The sequence below is a fragment of the Dermacentor variabilis genome, chromosome 10 (genome assembly GCF_050947875.1).
Source record: "Dermacentor variabilis isolate Ectoservices chromosome 10, ASM5094787v1, whole genome shotgun sequence".
NCBI lineage: Eukaryota > Metazoa > Arthropoda > Arachnida > Ixodida > Ixodidae > Dermacentor > Dermacentor variabilis.
The window spans coordinates 17,337,540-17,362,033 of record NC_134577.1 but is presented as its reverse complement, the minus strand read 5'-3'; the positions used below and the strand labels follow the sequence as shown (position 1 = coordinate 17,362,033).

General features: G+C 45.7%; 1 protein-coding gene and 1 long non-coding RNA gene across 4 annotated transcripts in view; one reads left to right on the top strand and one right to left on the bottom strand.

The window, feature by feature from the left end:
• LOC142560024 (uncharacterized) overlaps positions 1-24,494 on the top strand; it is a 294,973-nt gene that overhangs the window by 4,819 nt on the left and 265,660 nt on the right. The gene's annotated exons all lie outside the window — the stretch shown is intronic.
• The window catches only part of LOC142560023 (pyrokinin-1 receptor-like), a 205,538-nt gene that overhangs the window by 120,819 nt on the left and 60,225 nt on the right, over positions 1-24,494 (bottom strand). For all 3 annotated transcript variants that reach the window (XM_075671773.1, XM_075671772.1, XM_075671774.1), the window contains one exon: positions 8,448-9,551. In XM_075671773.1, the coding sequence (XP_075527888.1) occupies positions 8,448-9,453 (1,006 nt within the window). In that variant the 5' untranslated portion in view covers positions 9,454-9,551. The remainder of the gene's footprint in view (positions 1-8,447; positions 9,552-24,494) is intronic.

The window sequence follows — 24,494 nt, the reverse complement described above, 5'->3', positions numbered from 1 at the left end:
AAGCATTACCCCTGTTGTCTCTACAGAAAGAAATGTTCACCACAGCCGGAAAGGGTGACGACCTCTTTGCATCTCCTCTTTACCCCGCATCCCACCGTACGGCGAGCACAGAACTCGAGACGAGAAACAAATGCGGAGCGTTGACGTCTTTTGTCGCAAGCTGTCCAAGGAATTCCACCCACGACGCCTCTATTGTCATGCGTTCCGCGCGAGCTCGATGACCTGCAGAGCGAGGCCGCGCCCCGAGTCTTGTAGACGCAGAATCTCCGCAGATGATGCCGAGTGTAAAGAGAAGATACCGCGGCTAATATGCATCCCGAAAACTGCCGCCCCCAGCTCGTTCGTTCTGCCGCCCCCAGTTTGTTCTCTGCCTTCCTCTCGCATGTCTGCGGAACAATGGCATTAGTAAATCTCTCTTGCCGCGCCGTGTCAACAATGTAGACTTCCACGTCGGCAGAAAGACGTCGACAACGACGTATTTTGTGTTCCGCTTACTCGCGGGGCTGTCTACTCCTTCGAGACGCCTTTCTTGGCGCTGGCTTCTGCTGGCGAATGGTGCGCGGAAGAGGCGGAATAATTTCTCGTTGAGCAGACGATGCGTAAAGCCAGGAGGGGCGGCGGCAACCATCCAGGCTGACTTGTGACTACGAGTGACACGGGGTCAAATGACTCCTGCCATTGTCGCCGTCGTTGCCCCGGTAGATAATGGCGCGTATTGCTGTCAGTCTAGACGGAACTGTTCACACGTCGTTCTCTTTGTTCTCTTTGTATAGCAGCAGCCCGCTAGTGCTGCATTTGTTGTCATTGATTACGTGAAAACGCATTCCGCCTTTTCTTACCGTTCACTTGACTGAGATGCCAAATCTATCAATAGCACGCATACACTAAGGCTGGAGCATCTAAATGGGTGTCGTAGCAGTGGTAGAATGTGGTGGTTTGTACTTGTGTCTTTGTTTACATACATAGATGCATGCATGCATACATACGTGCTATAAAATCACTGTTTAACTTTTTAAGTGAGACTGGTTTAGACGACCGCCTATAGAAGCTGCGAGACGTGCAGTCCGTGCGAAATGTGTTTGCGCAAAAACTTTTTGTGACAAGATTACTTTCTGTATTGACAAGATTACTTTTACGTGTATTGCGTCTTCATTGCGCACCCGCATATTGGACAACGTGTAAATAGTATCTCATTGTACCATAACATAATCGCCCGCCACCTACCTTTCCCTGCATTTCCCACTTCCCCTTTCCCCAGTGAGGAGTAGCAGGCTAAAGACGCGCTCTCCAGGCTGACCTCTTCTCCTTTCTCCTCATTAAAGTCTACTCCTCCTCTTCCTTGCGTTGCGCGGTTTCCCTTTAAAATGTGAGTTCCTGCACTGTTAAGGCATGACACTTCGTATTTAATGAATCTGTGTAGGTGGCGAAGGTTACTACATGCTGGAACATTTAATTCGAGGCTGTGTGACCACGCTTGGCGAGAATTCAGCTTCTTGGCAGATCCTGCGTCCCGTAAACTTTTGCGGTTGACTGTACATACATATGCACATACATACATACATACATACATACATACATACATACATACATACATACATACATACATACATACATACATACATACATACATACATACATATAAATTTGGTATACACTAGGGGCACCTTCACATATACGCATATTCCTACGGTTGGAAGTAGTACGTTTTCTTGAGTTCGATTATAATACGGTGAATGACTTGCTATGGGGCAATCGATACACTTTCCTCTAATTATCTTCATAACGGAAAGCTACAATAGTAACTCACCTCAATTTTTCAAGTTCAGCAAATAGCACAAGGAATCACATTCATCATCTGATTTAAAAAGAAAAGTAAATGAGCAGGACTCCAATTTTTTAGGAACAGGTCAACGACGTGAAGGTAACAATTTGATCTCGTGCAAGTTCGATGGCATTTAAAGTGAGATTGCGAAGCGGGGAAGTTCTTCGGATAATTTGAATGTTTTCTCAGGCCTAATTTTTGTAGCGACCCCGTGAAGTATACCATGCGGGACAGTGAAATGTATTGTGCGTGTTTACTGAATTGCTAAGCGGCTATCTGTAGCCGCTTGTAAGAATTCCTAACTTTACGATACTACATCGTATGATACGTTCAGTTTTGGAAGCAGGCGTCAAGATAAAGAAAATGCAAAAAGGGTATGCCTTTTAACTTCCTTAAATGAGATGAAGCTATAAAATCTGACACCTTGAAATAGAGCACGCGGTAATTAGGGTAATTAGGGACTCGTTAAGGTCACCGAGCCAGCACGATCACGGTCATTAGCGTCTTCTAGGACATGACATTAATCAAGCAATTTCGTGCGTTTGTGTGTATCTTGGCGCGAGCCTAGCGTGTCCTCGAGTGCGTATGTGCATCTTTCTTGTTTTGTTTTTCTTTTTTTGCGCGATTTTCACGTGCTTGTGTGGGCAACATACACGGAAATGTTACTCTGGAAGTGACGTGTTTCTATGCCATAACTGTAGCAAAGCTGTAGCAAGTTTAGGGTGGTCGACGCTTTTTACGCATAGCATAAGCGTGCTATCCCGATTGGTACGATTGATGAGTTGCTTATTAGATACTTGCATAATGTCATTGCTTCATGAATCCACCAGAACCTCCACATCTAGTTCAGACCCATCACTCGAACTGTGGATAAATAATGAATAAATCGTTGTTGTGGATAAATCATGGCAAAGCAGTCATTTACACACTATGACGCATGCATGAGGGGAGAAATAAATTCTTCCCGTAGTGCCGAAGATGCCGCCCGAGTCCAAGGGCTTCAAGCAGCCACCTGAGGCCATCTCAACCAAAACTGCCGCACCATTCTTTTTAATAGTCTATTTTCTTCTTCGTGGCACGCTCCCAAAATTTTCAGTTAATCTGCACCCAATTTCGCGGCAAACGCTTCCCCATCCAAGCGTAAGGAATGTTCTGGCAACTTTGAGCCAGTATGATTGTAATAAACACGCAACTTGTCATTATGTGACAACAAATTTCGCATCTTTTCGGGCGTAATGCTGTCCAACAACGGTAATCGTCATTTTTATTTTTCGTTTGGATACTCCTGTTCTCAAACTTGTGGGCTCCGGTATTGGGCACTTTTCGAATTCGCGCAAGGATGGAATGTTACTTTCGACGATCGTGTTTCTGATTGGAAAGAACTGGAAACACGTCGTAAGGCAAACGTGGAACATACAAGAACGATGACGCGTGCTTTCGGTGTAATACGAAACTAAGGCTTAATTTTTTTTTACTCTGAAGCTGGGAAACAAATTCACGGGTCCGCGCTTTGCGTAAAACCGCCACGCTTGAGGGCTCATACTACTTTATTGAGGCATGTACGTAAGTGTATGGAAAAGCGCCATTGGTTTCTACTCTCCTCAAAGCGAAAGTTTTTTTTTGCCTACATTTTCACTTATCTCACTCCTCTAGACAAGCATAACACATCGCATTCGTCCTCGCCATATTTCCACCCCAACGCCTCAGAAAGCGCACCCGCACGTACTGCTGTCTGCATTTCGCTATAGCTTGTCAACGATTTAGCGCATAATAGAAATCTTGCGTGCGATTAAAGTTGTGACCTGACATGTGCATAAACTAACATCGCACGGAATTACACGTTGCATAGGGAGAAAATAAATGCATTTGGATGCATCGCGTGTAGTTGTAGCACATTTAATTTGCCGCTTTACAAAAGCTCGGCTTTATGGCTTGAGACAATTACATTAGGTTTGGATTCTTTGTGGCTTGTTAACTGCAACTGAGGATATGTTGTGGCTTACAGGTGCTGCTTCGTACTGCTCTTCTCTGACGTAACCTTTCTCAAAATTATGATCATAACTTTAAATTCTCGAGACCGAATAGCCACGTCAGAGTTGACGACCGAGGCGCGCGCGTGGGAAATTCATTTTTTTTTCAGACTTCGGGCCTCACACGAAGGGGTTATAATTGTCGAGGGCTTTTCGAATGACAATACACCCCTTTGTTGCTAATGGCGTCGCACCGTGATTCACCAAACAGGGTGCCTTTTGCCCCACACGAAATGCCCCACACGTACGGAATAAGCCAAGGCACGCTCTGATGAGAGGAAAAGCCATAAGTCATTAAGGACAACGTAAGCCTTTGTAAACTTGATCGGTGTAGCATTGTTCTCGTTGCTTTATGGTAGCAATGCTCCATTTCGGACTATCATCTCTTGTTTCCTCACATTTGTGACCCTTGTCGCTGTGCGCGAGCGCTGCTCTTGATTACTTCGGTTACATTAACAGTCTTGAAACGGGTTTTCAGTTTGCATCTTATGCCTACGACTTTAATAATTTGGGCCAACAATTGCCTTCCACGGCGGCCACATCTTTGGTTTCATTAAGTGTCGATGAAAAGCGCATCATTTCCGGAACGCCCGTGCTGAGCTCTACCAGCAATCGTTCGAAACTCATTACATGCCGTCGCCAATCAGCTGGGCTCGTTCTTTTTTTTTATTTGTGCAAAAGCACAAAAGAACAAACAATTTGCCCTCTGACAGATTCAGTTTGCGTGGTGCAGATATCCCGGTGGAATGGTGCACGCCAGTTGTGTTTAATCTCGTCTCTATGTACATTTGCAAGAAAACAGTTCCTTGATCATCTCACGCCAGTGCCAACGTAAAATTAGAACGGATACAGAAGCTTTGCTCGAAGTTCGGTTTTGTTTTTGTTTCTTGAACATTCATTTGGTAACGCGGGGCAGTTTGTGTTTGCAGTTCCTTCCTTCAGATATGCAGACGAAAGAATCAGCAGTGCATGTGGACTTAACACAGATTGCATCGGCTAAAGTCCAGATTGGAATGACTAAACCGGCGTTTTTAGCGAACGGTACGTTCGTTCTGCGAATACTTATTTCAGTGGCATAGCATCAAGTGAACGTCTTGAGGAGATCCTAAACTACTTATAGCTCCCACTTAGTAAAAAAAAAAAAACAACAAGCCTGCTGGAGGTTAGAACTGGTGTCGTTTAGTCCTTGACACTCAATAATTGTAGCTACAGTTGAAACTCGATTTAACGAAAGGATGACCACGCTCGAATTATTTCGTCAAATCTGGAAGTTCGTAAAGTCGAGAAAGAAAATTTTCGGTCCTTCGAAATCGAACATTGTAACGAAGCGACACGCAAAAGCCACTGCGGCCTTTTATTTGCTGTTAAAACAACCATCTGTCGCGTAAACCATGAAATGACGAAAGCTACCACCGCGGCCCCTGCCGAGGCGGTGTTCCCTCAGCTGTTCCGTGCATGGGTGCGGCGTGCAGCCTCGTCGAAATAAAGATAGGGATGTGACCATGGCGCCGAGATGTTTTACCGCGATAGCTTTTAAGCGCGCGCTCGGAGAAGAACCCGTCTCTGTCAAAATTAGAAAGAAATCACCGCTCTTCTGACTCACTTATTTCAGGAAAAACTTCGTTAAATCGCGTTCGGCCGAGTTTAGCTCCTTAATTCATGCTGATCATAACATCGAACCCTATGAATACCTGCCGGGGAATGGAAATTTACACGCTAAATTGGGAACTTCATAAAATGGGGTTTCGCTAAATCGAGTTTTAACTGTATTTGACGTAGATAATAGAGAGAACAAAATTAGTAAAATAAACGCATGTTCCGGTCTTCGGAACGGCCATCACTATGGCTCGAGCTGAGTTTTTGTTTGCTGTTTCGTTTTGCATTGTACAACTTTAAATTGCTATGTCCTATTCACTGCCCTATACATCTGCGTGCATGGGTAGCGATGTATGCTATTATGCGATTGCTCTGTACCTGTCCTTCACATTCCCCGCCGTATTTAACTGAACTGCATGAATTTTGCGTGGGCCTGACGGCCCTGACAGCCTCTCAATAATGTCGGCATAACTATAATTTAATTTATTGCATTACCGGGCACACCATCGCTGGTTATACCTTACCATGTTTGGTAAGGCGTAATTGGTTTCTTAGCCACGCTATTTGATGAGTGCGTGAAGCGGAGCGAATTGGTCAAATGGAGACACAAATTGTTTTGCTGCCGGAGGTTTGAAAACACGTACACATATGTATACACTTCACATCCATGTGTGTGTGTGTTTGTGTGTTTTTTTTTCATGTGTGTTCTTGCGTACTTATGGAAGCTGTAAGGGCTCAACAATTATGTTTCATTTGCTCTTCCTATACTTTTATTTTTTTCTGCTGAGTGGACCGGCGGTAGCTTTGCTTCTTACAGCGCATCGTTTAGTACATTCCCATCAAGAGTAATCTTGAGGAAGACGATGGCAAAATGAATTCGTCCTTCGCTCGAGCTATCAGCTGAATCGGCCAGTGCTTTATTGACCGTTAAGTGACAATAACTACTTCAATGGGAATCCGTTCTCTATTCGTTTCGCCTGATTTTCCAGCTGTTCTTTTGCAAGCGTGTAAATTGGATCATTCACTGATTCAAAATGAGCTTCGACAGAGTTGTCGAAGCTCGTTTTGTTTGTTTTGCTTAGTTTCTGTTGCATACGCAATGATATCAAATCTATGACGGAATTCATCATTTGGGCATCGAGTTCACTTATAGTAGACTCCGTTTTCTCAAATCTTGCTGCATATTATCGATTATTGGGCTTAAGTGCTTGTTTCACGTCTTCGTGTTTATCACCGTACAACAAGTCAAGTTTTTCTGGCACTCATAAACTGTGGTCTCTCGAGTTCCCAAACATCATTCCTTACTGGTCGCCCGTAAAGAGATGCATGACAACGGGAGTAAATGCGCACGTGTGCATGTTTTTTGAGTGAAATCAAGCTTGAATAACCTTAAGTTTCAAAAGCCTTTTATTTTGCTGCATCAGAGCGAGTTAAAGCCTTGCCCCAGCTGTGATGTGAGGCAAGAATACTTTATTACGTACGATCTAAGGAGCGTGCTGTTTTTCCACGCAACAAAATAAGTCCTGGAAATCCTGGGGCATGCACCTTTATCATTCCTTGTTTTCAAGGCAGGTTTCTTTTTTTCGTGAAGCTTTTTCCTTAACTTGCAATACGATCCCACACGTGCTTACAGGGAGTACAGAGCCTAGCGCTGAAAAAAATGCGGTCCACAAGCTTCGAAGAAAATGTCGTCATGGAGACAAAAATAAATGGCAAAGGTTGTCTGTTACGCATCGTATTCGATATTTTGTAGAGAAAGCAAAATAAACCTATTATATTTGCGAAAGAAAGACAATAAAACAATAAATATACACTTGGATAAAACGGAATGCGAATAGCTGTGCATATAGGCTGCAGTGTAAGTGGTCGCATTCGATGAAATCCTTGCAAGCTTGTAAAACAAAAAGGAAAAGGAGGGGGAAAAGACAACGACTTCGGGCGTTTGTAGAGGACGCCATGCAGGCGCTTCTTGGACACGGTTTCCATGCTTCAAAGGAAGTTAATTCCTCAGAGTAGAAATAAAAAAAGAAGAGAGATCAGTCAACTTACGTCATATGTGAGAAGAGTAGTTAGCAGAGCAACCAAGTTAATAATAAGTGGTAACCAAAACAGCAAGCACTCTACACTACTGAACGCAGATACGACCTGCGTTTTTGACTGCTCGTTCCGTCTTACCCGTATAGCATGAGTAGAAAGGTGCAGTGCAGTTTAGTGCTGGCTGGTATCGTAGCGCAATACATCAGAGTTTATTAAAGAAAAGAGTTATTACGGAAACGAAGTGGTACATGCTCGATACGGCCATTTTTCACGAATACCCAACCAGCAAGTGAATGGAAATTTTCCCTGCTAACAAGACGCCGAAAGCCTCAGGTCCGGAGGACCGGACGCCTCAGGTTCAGGGGACCGGACGATCCTCGAGTCAGCACTTGTCTGTTCCGCTCCTTATTTCGTACGCCATCCTTAAGGCGCTCTTTAGGCAACTATTAAATGCTTAGAACGGCTGAAAATTGAGCGAGATGGTAGAATATTACGCAACTGAAAGGCAGGCAGTACAGCTTCTCCTGTCATTACTTGTGCGCGTGTTTGCGCCTCTGCTTAAAGAAGAATTTCGCCTTGAGTTATTGCGTGCAAGAATCACGTTATAATTATGAGACACGCCATAGCGTATGACTCCGTATTAATTTAGACCCCATGGAGTTCTTCAACGTCCACCAGATGAACGGCCCATGGGCTTTCTTGCATTGCGCACCCATCGAAACACGGCCGCCGTGGCCGGGATTTGATACAGCGCCCCCATGATTAGCTGCGCAAAGCACACTACGCCACCACGGTGGGTCTCCTGCCATCCAGTAACATGAACTATCAAACCGTTCAACTTTCGTCCTTCTTTCTTTTTTTTTGTAGCCAGATAGGCGAAAAATGCCAAAGGTGGAAAACCCCGTTCCTCGGTGTGCTGGAGGCGAGAAACACTGAGTGATCGAAAATGGGGTCACACTCACTCAGCATGTTGATGACCGCCTTGCGGGACGACGACGCGGCCGCCCCTCCACGCACCGACTTCCTCAGCTGGCAGCCCCTCTGCAGCTTACTTGGCAGCGGCTGCACCGCGGCCGACCCCTGCTTGTGCCCCGAGGAGGAGTCGGCGCCGCCCTTCCCGTTGACGACGCTGCTGCTGGTGTTGTTCGAGCTCGGGCACTTGTGGTGCACGTCCTGGCGCGAGAGGGCATCGGAGCGCTTCAGCTGCAGCGCTATGCAGACGTACAGCACCAGGATGACGCTCATGGGCAGCAGGAAGAACACGAACGTGGACAGTTCGAAGGCGTGCTCCAGCGGGTCCTTGACCGTGCACGCCGCCGTCTCCGGCAGCACCGTGGTGCCGTCCAGCGTCTGGTGGACGATGCCGAACTGGACCGCGAGCGGGATGGCGCACACGGCACTCAGGACCCAGATGGCCACGACGAACTTGACGGCCCGGGACAGCTTGGACATGGTGTGGGCCCGGAGTGGGTGGCAAATGGCCACGTAGCGTTCGATGGTGAACGCCGTGATGGTCAGTATGGACGCGTTGGTCGAGGTCTCCGAGGTCAGCCCCCGGAGCACGCAGAAGGCCTCCCCGAACACGTACGGGTGCCGTTGCCACAGTTGGTACAGTTCTTGTGGTAGCCCGAGCACCAGGAGGAGGAGGTCGGAGACGGCCAAGCTGAAGAGGTAGTAGTTGGTCGCCGTGTGCATGTATCGGTTGCGCGCGATGACGATGCACGTGCAGACGTTGCCGACCACTCCGGAGACGAGCAGGACGGAGTAGATCAGTGTCATTGGGATGACCGTGGTCAGTGGGTCGCGCTTTGGGCCCAGCGCCAGGAGGAGCATCTCGGCGGCCACTGACGCATTTAGCGTCACCAGGGGGTCGTCGATGGGCAGACCCGTGTCGTCTTCGTCGGAGGAAGCCATCTTGGTGGTAGCGTCCGTATGCGCCAGGGAAGACGCCGGCTGCGGTGGGATCATGCTCCTCTGGCCTCGGAAGGCGACCGGACCTGTCTTGTCGTGGTCGTCGCAAGCCCCTTCATTGTGGCCGTGTTGGGGTTGTCTCCTACCGCTGCGATCTGCATGAAGAATGTAAAACATTTAACCTTATTCAGAAATGTCCCTTTAGTAGCCGCTGAACTAAAGAACCGCGATATTGTCGTGTGCCGTTTCTTACATATGTTTTACTGTTCCCGCTACTCTGTCCATCTTAAGGATCTAGTGTGTATATAGTGAGGCCCAACTTACGAGAATGGTGCAACTAACTTGACTCTGTGCATAAACATGGTGTGGATAGCGCTATTAATATCAAGTGTCCCTTCTTTTCAGTGCGTTTTCTATTATTATATTTGATGTATTTCTGTAATATTTCCTATTTTCATCAAATATCATAATTCCGTAAAGAAGTAAACTATGTTGAGTGGGTCCGTGCAGCGATTTCGGGATCATGTTTTATCTGCAGAAACGTATTTAATGGTAGAATTCCTATCACTTCGTTTATTATGCGCGAAAAGCTTTTAAACTCCAGGTAAGGACACGATTAGTTGTTTCGCTAGTAGCGGAGCACTTCAGCGTTTGTATGAACGAAAAAGTAAAATATTACGAAGTTTATTATTCAACGACATAACGAGACAAAACGCTGCGAAAGGCCAGCGAAAAGTGCACTAATAATTCAAGGACATCAAACTACGACAAGCTGCTTAAATTTGGTAATCCTGCCACTTAGTTACGTACAAAGAGAGTGCAACTCGTATATTTATTGGGATGCGTATTGCGACCCGCACTCCTCAAAAGGCGTCTTCATGCATCAACGAGACAACGACATTTGACGGCGGTACGAAAACATTCGAGAGCAGTTGAACGCCATTGTCCATAGAGATTCGTTGTTGCATCGCTTTTGAACAGAAACGCTAAAGCTTTAGAGCCTAACAGTAAGCGCTTTAATTGTCCGTTAATCGTTAATGGCCGGGCTTCCCGTCGCACGACGTGCGGCCAGTAAACAAAGGGACGCTGAGCGATTAACGACTCCCGCTTGCAATCTCTTTCAACGCGCTCGTTTATTGTCGTCGGCTCAGAAACCATGTGAACCAAGGGCTTACGAAGCGCAGAACCACGCTTCGGGTTATTTGCATCGATTGTGCATTTAACGCGAAAAGGCGCCCCGCGCAAAAATGTAAACTATTTGTCCAGTCGGCGCTCCGATTGAAATCGACTGAAATGGGATTGGACGCGACGAGGCGATATCCTTTTACGAGTTTACGCTTGACAGAAGCAACGCAAAGCAAGTTCAGCTTGTTTCGAGTCGCAATGCATTTAAATGTCTTCGGTTCGGCATCGTAGAGGGCGTACAGTGCGTGAGGCGGTCGCGGCTCGCGTTTGTGAAAGTATACGAGTAAGATAGTGTGAGACGTTTGCATCTCAAATTCGTTTACGTCGCTGGATGCCTCTGGTAAACAAGCTTGATAATAGAATCGCGAGAGCGCTTATCATGCTGCCCTTTGTCTTGCTCAGAATGAGTTGTTGCACATTTGTGTCGACTCGCGGCAGTTCTGTAAAGGTCCTTTTTTAATTCTGCAGCTTTTCTTACTACGATGGCTATGAAGATTTGAGAAACAGGCAGATGTGTCACAGAGATAACATCCGAAAACAACTGCGCGTATAAACGCCACGAAAACTATTAGTAGCGCCGCCGGTGCATCTCAGTCAACTATCTTTACAAGTTCGCCGTGCAGTCAATAGCATAACATCCGATCTGGTAAAACCGGTTCCTATACACAGGTAGTAATTAACTCGCCGGAAAAGTTGGCAGTAATTGATAAGCGTCTGCACTTAATATCGAAGGCAATCAAGCTTGGTTTCCAAGAAATGCGAAGTTTTCTATCTTGGGGAACGAGTTCATCTAAACTGAAGCGTCGGGGAGATATCCGAACATGAAGAACAACTCGTAGACGCACGAAAGAAATGAAGCCTGCAGTATAGGAATCGCGCACTTCCCATAAAAGTTGGAAAGAAAAAGAAAAGCCATGTCATTTTGTGCTATCTCACATGCAGTCACTATTTCTGATAATGTTATCGTTAAGCCAATTCCTCTATCTGAGGCTCTTCCCATCTTCCTCTCAATGTCTGCCGCATAAGAGATACAATAAAATTGAAAAAAAAAAGAAATGAGGAGAAACGATAACGAGATATTATCACGGCGTGTAGCGGTAGCATCACGGCAATAAACAAACGCTGTGTATCGGGTTTTAATGTACTCTCGTACCAGCATTGCTATGGGCTGCCCTCAGCTTGATGGCGGGAAAACAATAACCCCTCCTCTGAAAGTGTTAATTACACGGCAACACTCTATAGGGATCCCTGGGCGAATGCGCTAGACGCTCAAAAAAGAAAAAAAAGTTGTGTGCTCTACTGCATTGTGTTCTTCCGAGGAAGCGGCTTCTGCATCAACTAGCGCCATAATATCTGGGACGTTCTGCTTCTCGGCGACTCTCTCTCGGGATGTCGAAGGGATGTCCCTTAATAGTCGTTAGGGGACAGCGGCCCGAAGTGATAGATGCCCGGAAGCTCGCGCGCGGTGTTTGCACAAAACTTCCGTCGAGTTCTTTTACCTGCGGCTAGCATGTCGCTGGCGCTTCCACGGAATGGCAGACTTTGGAAGTGCGCTAATTACGCTAATAGGACATGAAAAAAAAGTTTTGATGGGCTTTGATAGATCGGATTTTCGTCGACTTTGGAAATAAGAAAGCAAGACCGTTTTGCGGGCGACATTCTTACTATTTCGTTGCTTCCATTATGTCTTTTTTCTCCTCAGTCGTTGTTTTTTCTGCAATTACACAGACGCTCGAGCTACGCTTGCGCCATCTCCGTTCGCGTTTCCAGGCTGTCACGCTATCGACGAACACGCGCTGCCCATGTGCGCAGTGTTAGAATGTCTCCAGAGGCACGCACTGCGTTCGAAGTCCGTCCACCTCGTCCCATCGCACCCGTCCGCATTCACGACTATGAAGACACCCTCGCATTCTAATGCAATGCCCGCTTTTCTTTCACCCTCGCCTCACCCATCTCTGAATCGCTCTGAAGCTGTCACATGGCACCAGCTCTTCACAACCACGCACTCTTTTTCTCTTCGGACCAACTCCTTCCCCTGCCTCGCAACCCCAAACCTCTTCTACCCAGCTCTGCACCCTCTCACCTGTCCCATTTAGTGGTGCCCGCCCTATCCTGTAATATTCCTGCTGGGCGTGCCCCAACCCCGCGCTGTCCAACGCGATCCCAGGGGGCCCAGCGCCGTATAGTAAGGCGGGTCCACAACATCGTGCGGCTCGCAGGGTCCCTAGACTAAGGGAGGGCTTCTACCATAACTTCGGTAAATAGAGGCTTCTTTCTATCTCTCTCGGATCTCCAGAGGCGCCCCATCATGCTCCGCTCAATCGGCTCTGCTGGAGCGAGGGAAGCGCTTGGGCTCGAGCTGCTTGCTTGAGCTTTGCGCGCGCACACACGGGCATTTCTGCTGATCATGTGTGTGCAAAACACACCGTAGTAGTGCATGTACTACACTGGTCTGAGCGGAACAAGCAGTGAATGGGAGCGTAAATCCATCTAACCGTATCCTCGGTTGCTCACGGAACGCCGATAGCTTTCCTTTCGTCTCATCTAGCGCACCATAGCGTTGCAACGCCTGCAACACCATTGGCGGCGCTCATCATCAGCCAGCTTTATTGAGAAGCTTCCACCGAACCTTTAAGCCTTTCTATTGCTTTCGATGCTTCGCCTACGGGCGAAACTGCCATTTTTATTTCTCTACATTCCTCGCTTCTTTATCTTATCTGTAAGAAAGACCTTAATATATGACCAAATCAAGAATACTGCACATAGTAAAGAGTAATTAACATTTAAGCATTACCGCCTACATATATGTTTTCATGATAGCTAAGGGATCTAACCTATCAGCATCACATACCAGTGGGAGTGTCTCTAGCTTAGTTGGCCTTATCACTCAAATTTCTGGGTTACATTTAACATCATTAAAATTAAATTTGTTCCATAATTCCGCAACTTTGTTCAGTGGCACAAATAGCTGTGTATAATCACTGCAAATGGAAGTCCGTGCAGCAAGTACCAGAAATTTGCGTTCTTGAAAGCTTAAACCAAATGCTATTTTAATTTTCATAATCCCGGAAAACTAAAATAAGATGACTTTGAAGCTCGTATGAATTGTAGAATTCTGATCGCTGCCTCGGACCACCACTGATATTCGAATAACTATCGTTGTCTGAGAGTGCTGCCTGCACTGACTCATGTGCTGTGTAATCGTACGTCGAGTTGGCTACAAAATTTACTAGAGGTCGCGCTAGTGCTTATAAGAGCTGCAGGCATGGCGGTTAAGCCAGCATGAGAAGGATGGGTAAACATAAATTTTGCCTAAACTTCGTTCTCCTGGCCTCAAAACGCTTCGTTGAATTTCAGCAATCTGCAAGGCCAGAAAGTGTCGCGTTGTAAGTAAACGAAGCCACAAGAACGTACGCAGCCACAAACACGAATATCCCACAAATCCATGTACTAACCATCATTCCCGCCGTTGCTGAACGAGTGCAGCAGCCCGAGTTTTCTATAACTATTTTCTCTAAACCATTCCATAAATTTCTCTAAGTCATTCCACAGTATTTTTCTCGCTAAGCTTTGTGGAATGGCTCGTACACTGGACAACATTAAATGTTAATGAGGACAGTTTTCCAAGGGATAGGCAATGACCAAGCTGCACCCAGACTCTTTGAAGTGAGCTCGGACGCTGCTACGTAGTGCACTTTTGGCTGTAGACCCTTTCGCTCCTTACGAACACAGGCTCTGGAAGGTTTCCGGTTTTTTTTCCACTGACATATTCCGCTAAATTGAGCTAGCAAAAAAGACAAGAGTGAGCAGCATATATATATATATATATATATATATATATATAAAGGATCTCAGATCATGAACAGCAGGTTGCCATTATCCCTCAAGAGAAAAGTGTATAACAGCTGTGTCTTACCAGTACTCACGTACGGGGCAGAAACCTGGAGGCTTACGAAAAGGGTTCTAGTTAAATTGAGGACGACACAACGAGCTATGGAAAGAAGAATGATAGGTGTAACGTTAAGGGATAAGAAAATAGCAGATTGGGAGAGGGAAGAGAAGCGTAGCAGGGGGTGGCAGAAAGTTAGGTGGGCGGATGAGGTTAACAAGTTTGCCGGGACAACATGGCCACAATTAGTACATGACCGGGGTAGTTGGAGAAATATGGGAGAGGCCTTTGCCCTGCAGTGGGCGTAACCAGGCTGATGATGATGATGATGAACAAGAAGAAAAGAAGAAGAAAGAAGAAGAAGATGATGATGATGACATTGTCACGTGGTCGTGACTTCAAAGAACACAGTAGCAATACTGTGAACGGCAAAACTAACTTTTATTGGGCGAACCTGTACCCACAAAACAGACTACACTTATAGCACAACGATAGCGGCGAACACGGTCGGCGATTGTCGAAAATCCGATCAGCGGGTCAAGTGCGTCGGCTTTCATACAGCAATCGTCGAATGTTCCAGACTAATTGTTGGGACCCGCGTGCCTTCCACAAAGTTCTACATTATTCGCGTCGCGCACACATGCGATCAGATTACACAAGGTTCGGTCAGAGACAGCGGATAAAGCATCGATAACATTCCAGAAACTTCCATTGGCGGATTCACCAATGTGCGCTAAGTGCAAGTGTGAAGAGACCATCAGTCACCTTCTGTGCCGCTGTTCTCGCTTCGATAATCAACGTGAGACTCTCCAGTGTGCCTTAAATAGACTGGATGACAGGCCATTTACGGAAGCGAAGATCTTGGGAGCCTGGCCTCACAGTTCATTAGCCCAGAAAGCAGTTCGAGCGCTTTTTCGCTACCTGAGGGCAACGGACTTGAGTGCCCAACTATAGACATCTACACCTAAGTTCTCTCTCTCTCTCTTTCACTCCCCATTCCCCTCCTCACGTGTAGGGTAGCAAACTGGACTCAGTCTGGTTAACCTCCCTGCCTTTCCGTCTTCCCTTCTCTCTCTCTCTCTCTCTCCAGAAACTTCCGATACATGCAGGCGCGTCCTGCGCTGTGCGATAACATTTGTTAGGCGGTAAAACGTGTCGCCCGATAAAGACAAACAAGTACACGTGTTAATATAAAGGAAGGCAGGAATGTTAACTAGTCAAGAGTCTGGTTGGCTACCCAACGCTGGAGGAAGGGAGAACGGGAAGAGACAGAAGGGAGAGAGAGAGAGTATAGCGACGTGCACGTACAGTACTTGAGTCGAAGCCGCTCGTGCAAACTAGAAGTTCTGGGAAAGCACAAAAGTACCTTCACTGCCTGCTGAGCCGATGATCGGTGGGGACGTTGCTCTACTGTCTGCTCACTCCGAGGACGATCGTCTAATTTTATCTGATCACCAAACCCTGTTACATTTTTAGAAAAAATAGAATAACTTGTTCACCCTTATTTCTGACAATGGACAGCATATTTGTACGGAAAAAAGTGAATGTTAAGTGTGTAAGAAGCTAATCATACTAATTAATTAGCAGTTGTTCTGCTCCATTAGCCACAGCTAGAAACTGGTTCCAGCATATGAGAAATGCAACTATAAGGCTAATCCGTGTTACATAACCCATGTTTAAACCAGAATTTCAAGGTATAAATTCAGCGCAGCATATCTGATAGGTTGGTAATTGCAGGAAGTGCTAGCATGTTACTCTAGTTGTATAGCTTCCATGGTACTTAGATAAGTCCCATTATTTAGAGAAGTCCCACTTCTCATGTTAAATATCCCGAGCGCCTCCTAAAATGAACGCTAGAAGTCAACACGTGACAGCACAACAAAATTACGCGATCTTTTCTAGATAGGTTCTAAGATTGCTCGCCGACAACGCGAAAACAGGGCTTATAGTTAAGGTCACCTGCGTTGTCCGAGCGCATTTAGTGGAAGAAGCGCCGGTAAGAATTGTTGGATTCTCGTTGCTTCTACAAATTCAAGACGTTAGGAGATTAGTGCGAAAAAGTGGTTGCTTCTGATAACAAAAAAAAAAAAAAGGAGAGAGAGAGGGAGAGAGAGAGAGACATAGAACCACGTGAAACGAAGGAACGGTTTATTTGATCGCCACGCAGTTGGGACGGCAAGGGATCACCGGGAACGTGGTGAAACCATAAACGCCAGAAAAAAAAGAAGGCGTTCATTTTCTTTCCTCTCGTCCTTATCATCTTAGCGGTGCAACCTGACCCGCGGGGAGAAAAATTTTCCACCGGAGGCTTGGCCTAGTTTCTCAAGTCTCGCTTGTGGCGACGAGAGGGCCGTTCTTCGTGGGCGCACTTTTGACAGCCGGGGGCGCGCCGCACATACTTGGGGGGGAGGCTTAGGAGCGAGACGGTCCCCGAGTGGAAGCACCTGTCCGCGAGTTTCGTGCGCCATATATTATTCTGTCCATTTCGTGCAGCACAACGCCGTGGAGCTTGCGAAACTAAACGTTCCTTTCGGCCTTGACATGAATATTGCTCTCCCAATGCACACCGCGTTAGGACACTAAAGAAATCGCGGTTCTCTGTACTAGGCTTATCCTGTCCAGAGGAACCGTATACATAATGTGCCCACGAGACCTGCTTCTAACCTTCGCACTCAACGAAATCGCCCTGTGTCAACGTAGTCTGTTGACACGCGCATGCGCATTGTAGAAGAGCGTGTTCCTACTATATATATATATATATATATATATATATATATATATATATATATTATATATATATATATATATATATATATATATATATATATATATATATATATATATATATATATATATATATATATATATATATATATATATGTATATACATATATATATATATATATATAAAGGAAGTGCAGCCAAGGTTGAGAGTTTCTTTATTTGACGCTTGCAGAAAGAACTACAGAAAGAATGGCGCCACAGTCTCGTAGTCTCGTTCGCTTGTAACTTACTCTTTTGTCTTGCAGAACATATTTATCATAACGAGGCCAAGAATACGCTTGAAGTAGTTGATGCACTTCTATAAAACGAAAGAATCGCCGAGAGAAGCTCCTTCAGTAGGTTTGGTAGGCCTAAACGCAGGAAAGCCGGACCGTCTAAGAGCCGATACGTAGCCATGGTTGCAGTTTAGCACTGCTATGGTTCTGGAAGCTACCTCCACGTGGCGGCGGCTTTGAGAATTCTGAGAACCTTGAGAAGACAGGAAGTTGTTCCGTTTACTCGCGTGTTACGGAGCGATACATGTCATCGTACCGACACGAAGGTGCAGCATCTAAAATGTCTGTCTGTGAGCGTCTGTCTGTCAATCTGTCTGTCTGTCAATCTGTCTGTCTGTCAATCTGTCTGTCTATGTGCATGTGACTGTTTACCAGAGCAGCGTTCTAGCACTTTGCGCACTTCTCGTTCTCCCACATCTTCTGGATCCCGTGTTGCTTGAAAATTAATGTTGCAGCTGCCGACCGCTCGGCATCTTGGTTAATTGCGGGAAGCGGCTACTTAAAAAACAGCAGCCCGTCTGCAAAGAAACAGAGCCGCCCGGCATATTGCGTCTGGCAAACGCCATGTAGCTTAAGTTGTTATGAAGCTGATATCCAGAAGCGCTTGAACAGCTTCACATGCCGTGACAGAGTGCTGCCACCAGCGATCGAGAATATAGAAACGGCTCATTATTAAGAGCGTTATTTGTAGGCACCACCGTTCGTCAGAAAGCTCTTCCCCTTCGGGAACTCGCTGCGTTAAATACAAATTGAGAAGTTTCCCGCGATAAAGCGCGGAGGGTAGTCGAATTTGTACGTCAAAAAAGTCAGCAAGAAGTCATTTCCTTATAGGAAGAGGCATCCTTTACTGGGTGCTGCAAATGTTTGCCCGGCCGTAGGCCTTGACTTTTGTGACTAGATGGCATTTTCTGCACCGGAGAAAGGTTTCGCCGAGCCATTGTTACTGATCGCTTCGGAAGGCTCTTCTCACGGATTATCTGATGCTGTCGCTTTAGCTTGAGCAGGCGACGTGCGGTGAGAGGCTTACCAGCACTCCTTTTCAATTTTTACCATCCTCGATCGAGGGTTGGGAAAGAGCGAATGATGGTGTGTCGAGCTTGAGCGCTATTGGTCCTTTCCCATGGCATTTTAAGTCGTGCACCTGAATTCGACTGAACGTGCTGCTTGCAAACAGGATCATTATATGTTGAAGGAACGCTCCTTGAGAACTGTCAATAGCCACGCAAGAACTGCTTAAAAATATATTTCCTGTAAAAAATATTTTGACAATCTATAGACTATATATAGATTCTTATAGTCTGCGCTGCCTTTCTGTAAATTTATATTTCTTTGTACATAAGAAATCTATATATAGCCTATAAACGCATATTTTGAGGTTTCCATTACTTGTTTCTTCAATCCTTGTTTATGGACTTAAACGGCCTTCGTGCAATTTGATTAACCTCCCCCTCACCGTTAAGGGCACTGGTAAACTATTTATTTCTGCTCTCACACAGGCTGTATATTGCATTTAGTTTATTCCTTTTCACAGAATGTCTATCGACAAACGACACTGTGCCATTATTTATCTCAGTCTGCTTCTTGCATATAAACAGTATCTAGAAAGGTGTTTTTCTCTTTAGTTGCATCAATTTCCGGTCTAAAAGTAGTGCATAGTTGCATCTTTGCAATCATAGACTCTCTCTTTTCGTCCATCAATAACGGTCAGTAGGATTTTACCAGACCATGTTTAAGGGTCTAGGCCATTGCTGTCCTGCTTGAAATCGAACAATTCTCGCAATTTGACCTTTCCCTTTCGGTTCGGTTGGATGTTCCGTCCCGAAAGTGGATTTTTATCGCTTGCCTCAGCAAGTACACACCGGGAAACTTCCCATCGGTTAAGGTTACTGGTAAACTACTTGTTTCTGCTCTAGCATTTGTGTAAATGTAAATATCCTGAATAAAGCTGCGTTGAGGCAATACAGCCCTAAAGTGAAACATTGCTTATCGAATTAAGTGAAAGTTGCTGGTAATCGCCGTTGCATGTAGCGTTGAAAGACCTCTCGCGAATTTCGTTGAGGTTATGTTAAATTTCAAATCAAATGAGTTCTTGCCGGTCATGATTTTTCTAGAAAACAATTTTGTAGGAAACACGAAATAATACCCCAGTCACACGGGAAGATTTAGTTCCATTTGAATCGAATGGCATTCGCATACAATCCCACTGATAGGAATTTACACCGGAAAATTTAATGTCATTCGAATGGAATGACATTTGCCATCGAATGAGTTAGGGGAACTCATTCGCATTCGATTTCGAACCGAATGTACCATGACCCCAGGTAGACAACAGCGACACGCATCGCGAAAAAATAATTAGTGCATCAGCAAAGTGAGAAAGTATTTTTTAGACTTACAAAAAGGAATTATTTTTGCCGCGATGATATTGACACGTGTACATGTTGATCTTTCTCGGGTGACCACGTTTCACCGCCTAACAAATGGTATCGCACATCGCAGGACGCGCCTGCAAGTACAGGAAGCTTCTGGAATGTTATCGATGCTTCTATCCGCAGTCTGTTGTCGCCGAACCTTGTGGTATCTGATTTCATCGCGTGACGCGAATGGTATAGAACTTTGTGGAAGACACGCGGGTACCAGCGATTAGTCTGGAACATTCGATGACTGCTGTATAAAAGCCGACGCGCTTTACCCGATGATCAGATTTTCGACGATCGCCGAGTGTGTTCGCCGCTATCGTTGTTCTTTGAGTATAGCCTGCTTTTGAGGGCACAAGTTCGCCCAATAAAACGCCAGTTTCTATAATCACAGTTTGGCTACCTTCTTCACCGTCATTACCACGTGACATCTGGTGGAGGTGCTTTACGTTCATGTACCGAACGCCCTCGACAAGCCGTAATTCAAGCCCGGACCGCAAAGACAACACCAACGTCGTCCCGGAACATCGAGCAAGCCGCCGGCTACAGTAGCTGCCCCCGGAACACGGAATTCTACCAGAGACGACCAAGAAGATTGTCCGAGAAGATCGTCCGGAGACGACCAAGAAGACAGGCACAATGGCAGTTTCAGCGGCCCCAATAGTTCTGCAGCAGCCCAGGGAGCCACCGACCTTCCGCGGTTCCACATTTGAGGACCCGGAAAGCTGGCTGGAGACGTATGAGAGGGTCGCTACGTTTAACAGTTGGGACAGCGACGACAAGCTGCGACATGTCTATCCCTTGTCGTCGCTGTGCTCAATCGCTATTACTCTTTGCATCAGGAGTCTGTTGCGGCGGTCGGCCATATTGGATGTGTTGATCGAAGTGCTTTTAGGTGTGAATAATTGGCGTCAAAATGTTTTCGTCTGTTTTAAAGGTACTCGCAAAAGTTCTTAAACGCGTTTAATAGGCACAAAATTTCTTTGAATTTAACAAATTTTGTCCCGGATCGTCATTGCTATCATTTGCGAATGTCATTATATTTTACTGTGTAACACCGCAAAAGACCGAATGGCATTCCATGCATCGAATGCAATTCCATCCGAATGACATTATATCTTCCCTTGTGACAGGGGTATAAGTGATAACGATTTGGTTCGGCGCCGTTAGAGTAGGGCTGCTCTTTCTTTTCCAAGCTGTAGTTACAAATCTAGTTCAAGACAACCCTCGAGAATGCAACCCTTTAGCGTTGAAAGCTTCGTACGTATCGCTCTGGTAAAGGCAGTCTTCTTTTGAACAGGTTGCCTATTGTTTAGCGAAAAGAACTACTGCATGAAACACGGACATATCATGGCGCTGCAGGATCTAAGATGTTAGTAAAGAGTTCTGTTTTCTCTTATTTTCTCTTTTTCAAACCTTTTTGGGGATAGAAGAATGAGGGCGCCATTTGGCGAGTCCTGGAATTGAGCGAGGCTTTCCCGGGATTTATGGATCGCAATCGAATGGATTCACCCCGTCTACTACCAGAGAAATCTGTCTCGAGAATTGCTCGAAGTGTTCTATGTCTCTATTTTCCTAGATGCAAATTGCTAGAAGGACATTTTATTCTTCATTGAACCAAGGCGACAGATTCCGAAGATGTCTTTCGCTGGCGCATACCCGTGGGGTGGGCGTTGAAATGGCCGTGGCTGCTTGGTACCGGTTGTAGAGGACGTCGCTTTTCACTTTCGCAACCGAATTTTCCTCTACTTTTCTGCGCACTATTGGAAGGCTTCTGTCGGCGCTTGCGTGTCAATGTCAGGCGATGCAATGACCGCTATGCGGGTGGTGGAGACAGCAGTGCAACCTGCGTTTTCTGAAACACGCCGAGCAGTATATATATATATATATATATATATATATATATATCAAGAGAATTTAGGAAATGAAAAGAAAATGGGTAAAAGTGGAAGCAAATAGCAATGTGACAAAAAAAAAAACCCTAGGGGAATCTTATTTAAAACATTATGGCCTTCCGAAATTACGTCGCACTCTTCTATATAATATTCAACAGTGGTCGAACGAGGCAAGTCTCTGGAGCTCCACATACACTTTCTATACTTGTTAAGCTTGAACACTTGGTATCACTGACTTTCTTTCTCGCTCTTTTTATATGTTATTTTATTTTTATTTTATCCTTATCGCTTGTTTTTCAACCCTCCAAAGCCTATGTTTTCCTATCTCCAACTTCCTGCAAGATCTAGACCCATAGGATGGTGACGACCACTTAGGCGTGGGTAGTGGAGAATCGTTTCATTTCTTTTCTCCTCACTCTGCTTCTTCGGAAAGCCAATAGCGTAACATTTTTCCCGTCTCTCGGTATCGGAATTATCTCCTCCTCCCTAACCAACGTATTTTTTTTAACGTTTTAATTTCTGTAACCTAACCTAACCTAACCTGCTCTAACCGTCCCCTCTTTATACTCCTCCATTTTGGGAGGAGGAGATTCAGCTACACACAAAAAAAAGAACATGCTTGCACCCTTTTGGACATATCCTATCCACAAACAATAATCGTCACCCGTCTTGCTTGCGTTTCCTTCCTTGCAAACTCTGTGCCCACTGCTCTCCTGTCAAGAATGCTGTGTCACACTGATAACGCGCGTGCAATTCGGGAGCCGGAAGTACCGGGAACGCACCGTCAAAGAAAAGAAAAACACGGAAGGTAGACGACGATTATTATTAAGGTTTAAGGCGAGCCCCCAAAAGTGCAAGCGTTTCTTAAAGCGTATATAAAAGTTGTGGAGGAAACGAGTTGCTGCTCTTACGAAGACACGTCCATTTGTCGAAAAGCTGGCTCCCGCCTGAATAATTCCTTGTTTCGACTACTGTTAATTACCTCAGTACTCAACCTCCCAGTGTACCTGTGTCTATACAGAACGTTGTGTGGCAAATTGCTCAACGTGGAACACAGCGCTGAATCCCACATCCCGCAACGTGTAATCTAACGCAACATGCTTCAACACTGACTCAGTGCCTAAAAGCACCGAATCAACCGAAACTGTTCGCAGCGTGATTGTAGAAGCTCCAGTGATTAACGAGGGCTCAAAATTGGCAACCTGTACGCCTCTCTACCGGACGCGAATGGGCCGCGAGCACTCAGTGCGACCGGAGTAGTGAACATTTCTTTCATTGACGGACGTTAACGCGCCGTGGGAACACGCGGTCTATTAGAGACGCCATGGTGGAGCGCTCCGAATTGATTTCGTCCACTTCCGTCCAGCACCCACACCAAGAATGCGGCGTACGAGCCCGTTTTCAGTGCAGTCAAACTGCAAAGGGATTCGGTCTTCGGGGTCGGTAATCGAACCCGCCACCTCACTTTGCGCTAGTAACTATTCCTGCGAGTTTCCTGCGCCTCATGGACAAACGCCCTTTTTTTTTTTGCCATGCGCGTCGACTACGTGAACCCTTGCTGTTCTCCTGTTATGTTACGCAGATCCGACGTTACTGCGTATCTATTTAATAAATATTTATTAAACACTTACGAGCATGCGCATCGAGGGTCAAATGCTTGACATCAGTATATTTCGACACCATGTGAGATTATCAAACATTTTTCATAAAGGCATCACAGTATTATTCAAGGTTCTTCGCTCGGATTGGCGCAGCTGTTATTGGTGTTTAATATTGCAAGCCTGTTTAACATCCCAACCAAACAAGGGACAAGGGAAAACAACTCAGCCAGATAGCGCAAAAATGGAACTCGGGCTCCTGTGACCGGCATTTCCTTAACGCACCTGTAAGCCACGGTAAGACAATCATTGCAAGTGTTTCTGTCAAACTTAATAAACTTTTGTCTGAAAAGATTTTCTTGGAACTTTGGCTGGACCACTGTCGATGGCATACGTGACACCCTGAGTCCTGTCGTCGCATTCTCCTATTAGGGTGGTCTCGATTTCAGACTTTGAAGAGTCCGCGGCCTATGCTCATTGACCACCATTTTCAGATTCACCCTTAACACTTTTCTGTTTCTATCTGTTTTCTTACGTTACCCTTTCCAAGTGCTGAGATTCAGGTGTATTCTCAGTCATTATAAATATCCCTCTCTCTCTCAAGCTCATTAAACATCCTTGGGGTCGAAGATCTGCCTCATTATACCTGTCAGCTGAAGTGCACACATTTTTATGCACCGTGTGTGTGACCGCCATGGGCCGGTCGTTTCGTTACTGATTTTTAATCTCCAGTATCGCACTAGTATTCAGGCTAAGGTTTCCAGCTTTCATTGGAGTGCTTACATAGCAAGCACGCTGCTGAAGAATGTCATCTTTTTACTTCAGAAACAGGAGTGCTTTTTATTCGCTATAGACATCTTGAAGGTCGCACGTGGCTGCAGATTACGAAACGTAAGATCTTGAACGAGTATTGCTCTTTCCATCCACAGACGTGCATGGTTGTGACAGTTTTTCGTAGTGCGGCATGATGACCTGCGCAAGTTCTCGCGAGCGACGCTGGAGTGCTCGAGTTAAGTTTATGAGCTCTGAAAAAAGGACTGCGTCTAGGCTTGTCC